At 54.3% G+C, this 12,572-nt stretch overlaps 1 protein-coding gene and 1 long non-coding RNA gene across 2 annotated transcripts; both read left to right on the top strand.

Annotated features, from left to right (window-relative positions):
* Positions 1-6,064: 6,064 nt before the first annotated feature.
* LOC126037190 (T-cell activation Rho GTPase-activating protein-like) lies at positions 6,065-7,461 on the top strand (the record flags this gene model as incomplete). The annotated part of the gene is given in 6 exon segments (XM_049797454.1): positions 6,065-6,148; positions 6,383-6,420; positions 6,422-6,542; positions 6,627-6,742; positions 6,904-7,099; positions 7,327-7,461. Coding segments are annotated over 6 exon segments (690 nt in total), but the record flags the coding sequence as incomplete, so codon positions are not given.
* Positions 7,462-7,648: 187 nt separating this feature from the next.
* On the top strand, positions 7,649-8,837 carry LOC126037176 (uncharacterized). The gene is made up of 3 exons (XR_007505541.1): positions 7,649-7,717; positions 8,297-8,388; positions 8,475-8,837. It is a non-coding gene; the product is annotated as an uncharacterized LOC126037176 (long non-coding RNA).
* Positions 8,838-12,572: the final 3,735 nt, after the last annotated feature.

Below are 12,572 nucleotides of genomic sequence, written 5' to 3'. Positions count from 1 at the left end.
GGAAAAGCAGTAAGGTGACCTTCCAGGTGCTCTCTACATTGCTTGTCTTCTCCTATCTCTGAAAAGGGATTTGATCCTCGGGAAAAGAAAGCGGACTAGAAGCACGGAGTACGTGTAATTTTTGTATAGCTTTTTTTTGGTACCATGGTTCTAGAACAGGACACAATGGTGTGTCAAAGCCAGGGCAGGTAAAATGTTAGTACACAAACTTCCTAATTTGTCTTTCCTTCCTGTACAAATAAGCCAGTACTTTATCATGCATGAACACACCTAATGTTGATGAATGATAGCCCTACTAAGATAAGTTGCTTTAAATAAGTATGCATATATGAACAAGTGAGTGAATATTGATAAGCAATGCAGGTAATTAAGAAAGTGTATAAGAAAGGTCTCTGTGCATACAGAGTGTCTGGCACAGGATGCACGTTAGGCACCTATCCATCAGGTAATTTTAGCAGAGCGTGAACTAAAGCAGACTATTTTAATTTTTTTTTAAAAAACTGAGCTTTATTTTTGTTAATATATCTGCCAAGGTTTTGATTAATTTTAGAAGTCCTGATCTCTAACTTGCCTAGTTTTTTCAAGCTAAAGAGAACAAGCTTAATCTATGAATATTTACCTTCTGCAACCTGGTAATACTTTCTACATCAGCTTTTATGGTACGCAGTTAAATTATGGAACAGCTGCATAACATCTTGACTTAAAATCAGTTTTACATAAACAGGACAACTTTAGGAATACTGATGTGTAGAGCGTATCGATGGTGTTTTGCTAACTGAAGGGGACATGCAAGAGCATGCTGTGAAATATCATTCACAAAGATATTTCTAAGTGTACTAAGGCGAAATTGTACTGTACTCTGTGAGCAGTCTCAAATAGGACCCCTGGGTCTAGTGAGAGGCAGAGGGGCATATGTGTAAAAGCGATGAAATCGTACCCCAAGAGTTATAAATAATAGGGAAGTTTGGTTAATTGGTGTAAACGGTGAATATTATAGGCAAACATAACTGCAATACTCTTTCTTGGGAAATGGAGAATGAAAATAGCTCTGCTGACATTTCATTGTGAGTTTCTTTGACCTGTGAATCAGCCTGTTGAGCCACAAGACAGCTCTGGAGTAAATTATTGGAATTAAGTTTTTTCAGTTTTTCCCTGGTCCTGTTCAGAGCAGAAGGGATGAGATATAGGCATATGTATGTGTGTTACAGTTTTGATAAAATGCATTTAAATCTTGAGTCTGTTAAAACATTTGGTCTCGTGGCGAGCAAAGCTTGGGTTAGTTAATGGGTTCTTGGGTTAGATGATGTCTGTCTGGCATTTGATAGCATTACTTGAAAACCAAATGCATGATTTATTGATCCGCTTTAGAGAAGGAGACATATAGGAACATAGGAAGGCCGAGAATTACATGGACTGTGAAGTATTTTATTTGGGCTTTTGTCCAAAAAAAAAAAAAAAAGCACCTTTTCAATAAACTGGTAAGATATAAGGGCTCAAAAAATCATTGACAGAGTAAGTCGACCAGACTGAGTGGAATTATACCAACGAGGCGTTCTGTGGTAACTCTAGTAATATAAGAGGTAGTTGTACCCATTTAGCAGTGCTATTTTTATTTCTTTAAAAAGATGCTGTTGCCTCATTATGGGAGGAATCCAAGTCCCATAATGGCCCAACATTCCGAAAGTCGACGTGGGGAAGATCTGCTAGTGCAAGTAATTAATCAACAGGCAATACCTGGTGAGGGTGTGTTGGTACGGCTGCTGAAAAGCGCTCTCTGTGTGCAGTGGGCAGTCTCAACAGTACTCTGCTTCTTTGAAGGCAGAGAAGTACGCTGTTGAAGTTGGCATCTGTTTTGTCTGGGATGTTTTAGAGGAAACGCGTTTCAAAGTGTACTGCCCTGCTTGCATGTGCTGGAGAGAGAGCATGTAAAAGTAGCAAAAAGGAATGTAGAAAGAAAGGAACGCAGAAAGCAGCAGCAGGAATACAGCAGCAGGCCAAGCAGTCCCTGTATTCTGAACAGTGAGAACGTGCAGAATGGGGATCAGGACCGACCACACACAAAAGAAGAAGAAGAAGAAGGAGGAGGAGGATGAGGAGGTGTGTGGTACCGTGGGGTATTTTCCAAAGTATGACAGGTAGCGGTGAAAAGCGTATTTTTGCGTTCAGCAACTTGCTGCGCCGCTGTGCTTCTTGGCCAACGATGCACGAAAGGCACTCTCGTGCCGGCTGTGCGCTTGATTTGCGTGCAGGGAGAGGCAAAAAGTGGCAGCTCGTGATGGGCCAGCAAGCCTGGAGCCCTTCCAAGCACAGGCTGTTTTGCCCCAGCCAGAAGCCCTGGGGAAATGGAGCTAAGGGAAGAGCAGCGCTCGCTCCTGCTCCTGCTCCCGCTCCAGACTTGCCCTGGGCAAGAGAGCCCGAGAGAGCCAGGGCACGAGAGCGGTGCCTTGGAGGTGCAAGAGCAGCAGGCAGGGAGCTAGGCGAAAGGGCCCAGAGGAGCCCTGCCAAGGGGCTGTGCTCAGTGCTACAGAGGACAAGAAGCAACCCCCGGGAGCATCCCTTGGAGCCCGGCCTGGGAGTCAGAAAGGTTCCTCCCCCCGGATGCGGGGCACGAGGGCCACCTTCGTGGAGCACGAGCAGCGGGCACCTAGCCACAACGGCCCAAAGGAGCCCTGGCGAGGGGCCGTGCTCAGTGCTGCAGAGGAAGGCAAAAAAGCCCCGGGGACACTTGCTAGCCCACCGTGGGGGAAAAAAAGCCTTGCTCCCCCGAGCTGCAGGGCACAAGAGGCCATCTTCGTGGTGCACGAGCAGCAGGCAGTAACCTAGCCAGAACGGACCAGAGGAGCCGTGACAAGTGATCCTGCTCAGTGCTGCAGAGGAAGGCAAAAAACCCCCGGGGCCCAGTGCCAATCTGCCCCGGGGGAAAATTCCTTCCTGACCCCAGAGCTGGCGATCGGCTATTCCCTGAGCACGTGAGCAAGACCTGCCTCCTGGTCCCACAGGCTGGTCACGCCTCCCAGAAGATTCCGGAGCCCTGTTCTCCCTGAACCTGGAGCCATCTCGGGGCTTCCGAGAGTGGCCAAATGCCCGCAGCCTGATTGACCTTGGGGGCAAGAATCCTTCCCGTGCCTTCGGGCCACCAGCGGGTGCTCCAAAGCACTGGGACCCCAGCAACATCTCTGCGTCCCACTTCTTACGTCTCCGTAGGGAGGCTCTCACTGATGCTGAGCCGGTGCTGGGCGCTGACGTGCAGCTGCCCCAGGGCCGCAAGAGGAGCGAGAGGCTCCTTCTCCACCAGGAGGAACTGGTGATCAGTAAGACCCTGAGAGTCCAGCCACCCTTCCCGCATACCTGGCCCTGGACCATGGCAGGGATGCCCTGGCACCAGCCCGAGCCCCGGGACATTGGTGCTGGATGCACCAATGTCCGTCCCAAGGGCAGGTGGGAGACAGGGCTCTTCCTGGGAGGACCCCAAGGAAGCCACCTCCAGCTCACCACCTGCCTCTCCTCTGCAGACGTGGCACCACCCTGCACCCACAGCTCCGCCTGGCCCTGGACCAGCTGTGGGTGCTGAGCAGCAGGACAGAGGCGGCAGGGAGGAAGAAGAGGAGGATGGCAGCAGTGAGGGCAGCAGCTCCTTCATCCTCGCCTGGCCCACCAGCTCCTGCCTTGCCACTTTCAAATGAGTCGTGGTGCCACATCCCATGGCAGGGCTGGGCAGTATGGGGCGGTGCTGGTCCCCGTCCTCTCTGGGGTCTGGCAGCTGCAGTCAGGGCTAGCAAGGGTCAGGAGAGTTTCCCAGCCATGCCCACGCCATCCTGGGAATGGCCTCTGCCCTCCGTGCAGAGCCTGGGCAGGGACCGGGCAGCACGCCGGCAGGGAGGGAGGGAGGCTGGGTTGGCCGGGTGGGGGCTGAGGGGTGGGCATGCAGGCAGCTGGAACGAGAGGGATGAGGCGGCATTTCTACGTCCTGCATTCCCTGGTCACCTTTTGGTCACCAGAAGGGAAGGCCAAAAGGAAGAAAAGAGGGAGCCAGGGCTCTGGCAGCACCTCTGTCCTGCCCCATGGGGCTTCCTCCTGCCCCTGTGTCCTTCCCTACGGGGTAGGGCTGCGCAGGCACCTGCCTCTGCCCACGGGCTGGGGGCAGCAGGGCCTGACGCTGGTTCTCCTCTCTTTCCGCAGCTCCTGGGCGCTGAAGGAGCTGTGGGTGGGCACACTGCTGGGGTAAGCCAGGGTGATGCTCCAGGCGCAGCCGTACGGGGCAACACGGCTCTCCAGCTGGGGAAAGGTGCCCCTGTGGCTGCAGGCAGCTGTCAGGCAGACAAGGGATGAGTGGGGATGGAAACCCTCTTCTGCCTCTGTTTGCATCAGGGAGAGGCCGGTGGGGAAGCTCTCATGGTTTAACCCCAGCCACATGGGATGGAATAGCCCTTTGGCCAGTTTGGGTCAGCTGCCCTGGCTCGGTCCTGTGCCAACTTCTTGTGCCACTCCAGCTTTCTCGCTGGCTGGGCATGAGAAGCTGAAAAATCCTTGACTTTAGACTAAACGCTACTTAGCAACAACTGAAAACATCAGCGTTTTCAACATTCTTCGCATACTGAACTCAAAACGTAGCACTGTACCAGCTACTAGAAAGACAATTAACTCTATCCCAGCTGAAACCAGGACAGAAGCAGAGCTGAGTGCCCGGCAGACAGGGGCTCTGCAGGGAGCTCTGCTCTCTGCTTGGTTCCAGGCCGGAACCCGGGGGTGGTTCGGAATCCCTTTTGCTGGAAGGAGAAGCGGTGGGCTCTGCTTGGGGATCGCTCTTTTTCTGTCCCTTCCCGGTGCACAGGCAAGCAGAACGAACGAAGAGAGCCCTGGTGATGTGACTGCCCTCCATCACACACCTGCAGCAGAAGCTGAGTCACCACCATGCTGCGAATATCACTCTCATCTCGGCTCTGTCCCCCGAGCACTGGTCCTCCAGCCGAGCAGCAGAGGCATCGCTTCTCACCTTCTTCCTCTCCTTCTCTCTTGCCCAGTGGAGGACGTTAAAGGCCAGAAGCCTGGAGACCCTGATCGAGGGCCAGGCAAAGGTGAGAATGGCTGCCTTTCACCTGCTTCTCGCTGTGCCAGGGATCTCTGGCAAGTGGGGTGACCTTCTGCAGGGAGCTGAGAGGGTGGGGAGCCACGAGGAACACCAGCACGTCCTTGCTGGCGGCGCTGGGAGGAAACCTGCCGTGTGGGGCAGAGAGCCCGGCAGGGTAGAGGGTCCCAGCTCTGCCGCGCTCAGGCTGCTGGTGCCGGGTGGCAGCTCGCCGGTGGCCCTTTCTGCTGCAGGGCTGCTCTCTAAGCACAGCCTGGTTCTTGCAGGATCATCCCACCCAAAGGCCTCCGTTGGTTCCTTCTGGCAGTGGAGGGGGATGTTGCTACTCAGCAGGTGAGTTTGGAAAAGACAGGCAGGGAGGGCCGCCTTTCCTCCTGCAACCAGCACTTCTGCAGAACATGGGATGCTGCTGTGGCTGCCTTTTGCCTGAGCAAGTCTGTTCCCATCGCTCTGCAGCAGGAGAGAGCTGAGCCCTCGGGGTCCCTTCGTTCCCACCTGAAGTCCCTCCCTTGCATGCAGGGGCAGAGGGGACATTGGCAAGCGGTCAAGGTGCTGCCTGCCGCTGGTGCTCCATCCTCAGAGCTGGGCAGATGGGTCCTTGCTCCTCGGCTGGAGTCAGCAGGAAAAGAGCTCGCTTGTCCCTTGAGTGTCACCTTGCAGGTTTAGCACCCCAAGGAAGGATGTCACCTGGACGAGGAAGGACACCCTCTTGACAGTGGCCACTGAATATGGTTCTCCAAGGACATGGAGTCTCTGCTGCTGCGCACAGCTTGGAGGAGGGCAGGGCGAGGGCTGGGCCAGGCTGGCCCAGCTGTCACGGTGTAACACCAGCTCTCAGGAGCCTCTGAGATGGAGCCCCGGAGCCGGAGCTGCGGTTCCAGCTGCCCGCTCCCTGCCCGTCCTGCCGCACTGCTCTGGACCACACGTCAGGCAGGGCAGGGCAGGCGTCTCTGTTGACGGGGTCTTGCTCTGTTTTCCTTTGCAGCTGGAGGGAGCAGGAGGAGGAGGAGAAGGGGGCTGCTCCTCTGTGGGGAGGATGGCACGCTGCCCCAGCCCATCCAGGTAAGCCAGCCTGGACAGCGGGTCCCCAGCCCTGTGCCTTCTCAGAGAGGCAGTATCCTCAGGAGAGGAACCAGGAGCTCTGGGGATAGGGGATTTGGCTCTTCACCCCCAGCATAGCCTTTTGGTGCCAGCCCGCTTGGGGAGGCAAGGAGCCAGGTCTGGGGCAGTGCTCTGGCCACTGCTGTTGCAAGGCAGCTCCCCAGCCAAGTGACTGTCGTCCTGCCTCTCCTGCAGGAGCTGCTGGCTGTCCTGCACCAGGAAGGGCCATCGACAGGGCATATTCTGGAGGGCTGCCAGCAGGACGGCGCTTCGGGAACTGAGGGAGGCCCTGGATGGCAGTGTGGACGTCGACCTGGAAAGCCAGCCTGTGCTCCTGCTGGCCATCATCTTGAAGGTGAGCGTGTCTGGCCTGCAGCTGGAAGAGCTCCTGGCTGGCCTGGAGTGTTCAGAGGCTCACCTGGAGCTCTTGGCATTGCAGGACTTCCTCCGAAGCATCCCCAGTAAACTCCTTGTGACCAACCTCTACACAGAGTGGATGACAGCGATGGAGAGGACAAGCAAGCAGGAGAAGGCGGAAGAGTTGGAAGCCTACGTGTGGCCAGCAGCCTGCCTGTTTAGCAGGAGCACTGACCACTGGCTGAGAGCAAATGCAAAGCTGTGCAACACAGCCGCTGGCTCCCACCTGCCTTGTGCAAGCCTGGGGAACAGCTGTGGGCAACATCTGCTTTATTGACGTTGGGTTTCTCTTCCCTCAGGGTGGCCAACAAGTTGCCTGCAGCAAATCTCCTCGTCCTCAAGCGGCTGCTGTCCCTGCTCCAGCGCATCGAACACAACGTGTGCACCAGCAGGATGAGCTGCAGCAGTCTGGCCATCTGCGTTGGGCCAAAGCTGCTGAGTCCAGCCGACAAGGACCTGCTCCCGCTGGAGCTGCTGCTGGAGGTGACTGACAAGGTACGCTGTATTTCCCGTTCGGCTGCAGCCTTCCCGGCCCATCCGAGCTTGGCCCTTCAGAGGTCCCTGGTTGCCTCCTCTCTTGTGCAAATGCTGGTGGGGTGGCTGCCTGGAAGAGCAGCCCCACAGCAACAGCCTTCTGCACAGAGGCAGGTGTCAGGAGTGGGAAAGGCTGCTTCACACGTTTTCAGGCACTTGCGCTGAAAGCAAGGCTTGCCTGTGTGCAGGTGAACGTGCTAGTGGAGTTCCTGATTGAAAACTGTAGGAAAATCTTTGGGGAGGAGATGGCTGGCCTTTCCAGTCCACCAGCCGAGGAGTTGCCAGCGCCCATGGGCAGATCCACAGGTATGAGGAGGGACTGAGGGTTGTCACAGCCTGAGCAGACAGCCCGTGTAGGGCTTCAGGTTGCTTTAGCTGTTGTATGCTTCCAACAAGTCACTTCGCTGCACATGCTTTTGCTTTTGCTTTCCAGAGCTGCCTTTGGAAGAGCAGCGTGGCCCTGCAGGCGAAGCAGACACGGAGCACCAGGCAAAAGCCTTCCTGGACGCACCACCCTCTCTGCTCATCCTCCAGAGAGCAGCAGGGGCGGACACAGTGATGGGATCGGAAACAGCAGAGGTATGGCAGCTCCACAAACACTGGGACAACAGGTCTCATGTAGGAGGGGAGCTCCTCATGAGTCCAAGTAGCTGCTGTGCCTCTTCCTGGCATTCCATCTCTTGTGGCTTTCTGTGGGTTTGGGGTTTTTTTCCCACTGGCATGATACATTGTAAGTAAAACTGGAATGGTTGTTTCTCAAATGCGTTAGGCATGTGCTTAACCAAGGGAAATACCTACAAAGTACCTCCAGAAAGAGAGATTTCAAAAGCAAAGCCTCCTACCACAGAAGGTGTTATTGCACCAAAGGGATAGCCGCAGAGCTCTGTCTCAGGAGGGCAGAAGAAGCCCTGGCAGAATGAAGCGGGCAAGCCTTTTCTTGCCCGGAGGGGGACCACAGGCTCCCTGCTGAATGGCCCCCACAAGCGTCACACACCTGTGTGAACATTGTGTTCCAAAGGGAGGCCCTTGGAAGACAGGGCTAATGCAAACCAGCCAAAAGGATCTTCTCTGTAGAGCTATGGTAGCAATTTGCCAAACAGTCGCCTGCTACTCCAGGGCGTCCCTTGCCACCTGCTAATGCCGACATTTCTGGTTTAGGCACCTGTTGTTTTGCCTCCAGCCACCCCAGAGACCGCAGTGGACTCCCTGGTGTGCGCAGAAGAACTCAAGAGCCCTTCAGAGGAAAGCAGGTAACATGAGTCAGCTTTGGTTAAATCCAGAACTGATTCCAGTTGACCCTGGCTTTACCTATCTAATCACACTGTGGGATGGAAAGGTTTGCAGGCTGCCCCCAGGAAAATGAAAACCGAAGAAAAAGAAGGAGAAAAGAGGCCTGGGCAGAGGAGAGGGAATGCCAACAAGAAAAGGAAAGAAGGAAGAGAGAAAAAGATGGGGACTGAAAGAAAGCAGGAAGGGCCAGAAGGTGAAGAAGCCCAGGTGTGTCCCAGGCTCTGCTGCCTGTCTTTCCCAACTCTGAACACTGCTCTACATCAGTCGAAGTCGCTGCCAAGGACGGCAAGGGACGGTGCTGCACAGGCTTTGGAAAGAACTCCGTGGCAGCTCCCCAGGGGCTCCCCATCGAGCCCTGCTGCGTGGTATTACCCATGGGCATAAGAGGCCAGAGCCATCCTATAGTCAATGCCAGCAATGGCTCTCTCTTCTGGGCTGAAAACAAATCCTTGTCGACTGTGTTGCCCAAAGAAAGGGGAACCAAGTCATGCCTGTTCCTGCCTTTGTGGGTTTCTCTGTGCTTTCTGACTCTGTCATTGTAGGTGCCAGTTTCCTGGAACTGGCTGAACCACGGTGGCTCCCGGGCTCCCGCACTTCATGTGCACAATAAAAGACATTTTCTTTTTTCTTACTGTGTCTGCTGTGTGATCTTCTGGCTGAGGTAGAGGTTGTTTTGTGATAAATTGTATTGGAGGAGTTTGGGATCATCCCTTGTCCCAGAATCCTTTCCAGCAGGCATCGGGGCTGAGTTCAGGGGCTTTAGGAGTGAAGCACAGAATCACACAGAACGGCTGAGGTTAGGAGGGACCTGTGGAGGTCATCTGGTCCAACCTCTCCGCTCAAGCAGGGCCACCTAGAGCAGGTTGCGCAGGACTGTGTCCCCTTGGGTTTTGAGTATCTCCAAGGACGCAGAGTCCACAACCTCCCTGGGCATCCCGTGCCAGCGTTTGTCCCCTCTGACAGCAAAGTTGTTTCCTCATGAGCAGCTGGAATATCATGTGCTTTAATTTGTGCCTGTTGCTTCGGGTACTCTCGGTGCACACTCCTGAGAAGAGCCTGGCTCCCTCATCTTCCTTCCCTCCCAGAAGCTTTTTATACACATTGATAATACACCTCCCCTCTCCTCCAGTCTTCTCTTCCCCCAGCCGGAGAGCGCCAGGTCTCTCAGCCTCTCCTCACATGGCAACAAGAAGGAGAATTTCCACCGGTCCTCTTCTGGACACTTTCGGAAGGCCTCCCTCCCTCTCTCTCAGATGAGAAATCTGAGCCATTAATCTACATCTAGGTTTCCTCATCAGCTGCGCGATTGCAGTTTGATGTGGTGGTGCAGAAACAAAAGTGGAAGGAGCTACCATCTGTCACCTACCATGAAGGTCAGCTGTAGCGGAGAGGATGTGTTCGCTGATTTGCTGCCTCTGTAAGAGCAGGCCCATGCTCCATTAGGAATTCAACTGCAGGTTCCTCCGCTCATCCCAGCCAGGTCCCTTAGTGGTCCCTTGGCTTTCCTGGCTGCTCTGCTGGTTCCCTACTGGCACAAACCAGAGAGGAAACCGTGCAGTGCTCAGCTCTTCAAGGGCTGACATAATGAGTAAAAGGGGCAAAACTTTTCTCTCTTGTTGCCCGAGCTGAGGAGGATATGTTTTTAGTGTCAGCAAAGGCTTTTGTGACTCCGTCACGTTTTTCTTCTTTTGTTGTATTTTTTTAATTTAGAGGAAAATTAATCAAGGCATCCAAAACGATTCTAGGCTTGATGGTGTCAAAATAAGCCAAAAATCAGTTTGGAAGACTGACATTTCAAACTCTTCTTTCACTGCTAGACATTCCAGAACAGCCACAAAATTACAGGCTCAGAGTTGAAACCCAGTGTTGTGGCTGACCTGAAATTTTTTCTCACTTTTTTTTTTTTCATCCACCGATAGTTATTGGAGGAAAAAAAGGGGATTTCTTTCAAAATAGAACACTTCTTTTCCTCTGTCCTCCTCCTTCTTTACCTGTGATCTGAATGTTGGTGCTTTTAACGTGGGAGTATTTTAGTGCTGTGTCACTGACGTAATAGCTGTGATAGAGACGCTTATCGAAGGACAGGTAGAAGTTGACACTGGAGATCTTCAGGCTGGAGAAGTCAAAGGAAAAAGAAGGGGGCTGGCGTTGCCTGGAGAGGGAGGGTCCAGTGTCCAAACTAGGTCAGCTTGTGTCCTCATCTCCCATGCAGCACGTGACTCGCACGCGTGGACTGCAAAGCAATGTGACTCCCAGAAAAAGCTCCAGGTTGCCCCGCAGCACTGAATGGGAGCTCAGCCCTTGCCAGCGGGAAGGAAACAAGCCCTGCAAGCACACGCTGAGGCATGAGACCTTGACTGGGGCTAAGGGCTATGTCAGGGGACCCACGTGAGAGAGACCCCCAGCCCCTGGAGTGGCGGCTGGAAGATGGGTAGGTGAAAGGATGACCTGATGGGAGCCCTGCAGGGCCTCGTCTGTTGGACCGACGGGCACCTGCCCTTGTCACAAAGAGCATCTCATGGGCTGGAAAAGGGATGCTCTGGAGATGCTCTTCCCTGCGCTGGGGTCCCAGGGAAATTACAAGGCCTCACCAAGGAAGCTGTGTGGTCCACTAACGGTCCCCTCTCCAGCAAGGGTAGGAAGGGGATTTAAATCAAGGGAGCTTGTCCAGAGAATGAGGAAGCAGTAAAATGTCAGCATGCTGGGTGAATCAGCAGTGGATCACCCTGTGCTGCCCTTGCACCTCTGGTCCAACCCCACTCCCACGTCTGTGTGCGCTTTCCGAGGTGACCGGTCCCTGCCCTCCTGCCCTGGTTGTGCTCTGTAGCTCTTGGCAGGGTTTTCAGGGAGTTTGGCCCTTGGTGTCTGCTCCTCAAAATAGGTTTCCATTCCACGAGCTTTCCAGCCTGTCCCTGCCCGAGGGACAGCCCAATTCAGCACCCGTCACCACGCACCACAGGGCTGGGTCCATACTCCCGCTCACAGCAGTCGTGACACAACCAGCTTTCGCAGCTGCAATGCTGTCATGACTGCAGAGCTGTTGGCTGTCCCACACAGCGTGTCCCGACAGTCCACGTCCACAGAGGAACATACAACTATTGCCTTGTGTTTGCTGCAAGAGGGAAGAAAACTTAGCAGCCCCAGACTCCTCCAAGGAAGCCACCTGAGCGGTTTTGTGTATGTTGGAGGCAGGTCAATGCCCGGTAGCTCCCTGGGACTCCTCCCAGGCATCGCCCAGGGTGTTTTGTCCTCCCACTGTAGGGAGTAAAAATGATAGAAACGTAGAATGGCTTGGGTTGAAAGGGAGACCTTCAAAGATCATCTGGTCTACCACCCCCCCCCCCTCCCCCGCCATCAGCAGGGACATCTTCTACTAGACCAGCTTGCTCAAAGCCCCCTCCAACCTGACTTCGAACACTTCTAATGATGGGGCATCCACAGCTTCTCTGGACAACCTCTTCCAGCATCTCACCACCCTCAGCGTAAAGATTTCTTCCTTATGTCCAATCTAAACCTACCCTCCTTCAGTGTAAAACCCTCGCCCCTTCTCCTGTCACTACAGGCCCCGGTAAAAAGCCTCTCTGCGCCTTTCTCAGAAGTCCCCTTCACATACTGAAAGGCCGCTGTTAAGGTCTCCCTGGAGCCTTCTCTTCTCCAGGCGCAACACCCCAACTCTCTCAGCCTTTCTGCACAGGAGAGGTCTTCCAGCCCTGGGATCATTTTTGTGGCCTCCTCTGGACCCGCTCCAACAGGTCCGTGTCTTTCTTGCGCTGGGGACCCCAGAGCTGGATGCAGTGCTTCAGGTGGGGTCTCAGGAGAGCGGAGGAGAGGGCAGAATCCCTTCCCTTGACCTGCTGGCCATGCTGCTTTTGATGCAGCCCAGGATACGGTTGGCTTTCCGGCCTGCAAGCGCACATTGCCAGCTCATGTCCAGCTTTTCATCCACCAGCGCGCGCACCCCCAGCTTACTCGCTGGCAGGGCAGCGTGGGAACAGAGTAGGCCTTGGGGCCATGCAAGCAGCCTTCAGCAATAGCTAAAACATGGGTGTGCTACCAACACTGGTTTGGTCACACATCCGAAACTCGGCACCATATGTCCTGCTGGGAAGAAAATTAACTCCATCCCAGCCGAAAGCAGAACAGA

Source organism: Accipiter gentilis, unplaced genomic scaffold (assembly GCF_929443795.1).
Source record: "Accipiter gentilis unplaced genomic scaffold, bAccGen1.1, whole genome shotgun sequence".
Taxonomy (NCBI): Eukaryota; Metazoa; Chordata; class Aves; order Accipitriformes; family Accipitridae; genus Astur; species Astur gentilis.
The sequence above is the reverse complement of the archived record's forward strand: the minus strand, read 5'-3'. Positions and strand labels throughout refer to the sequence as shown.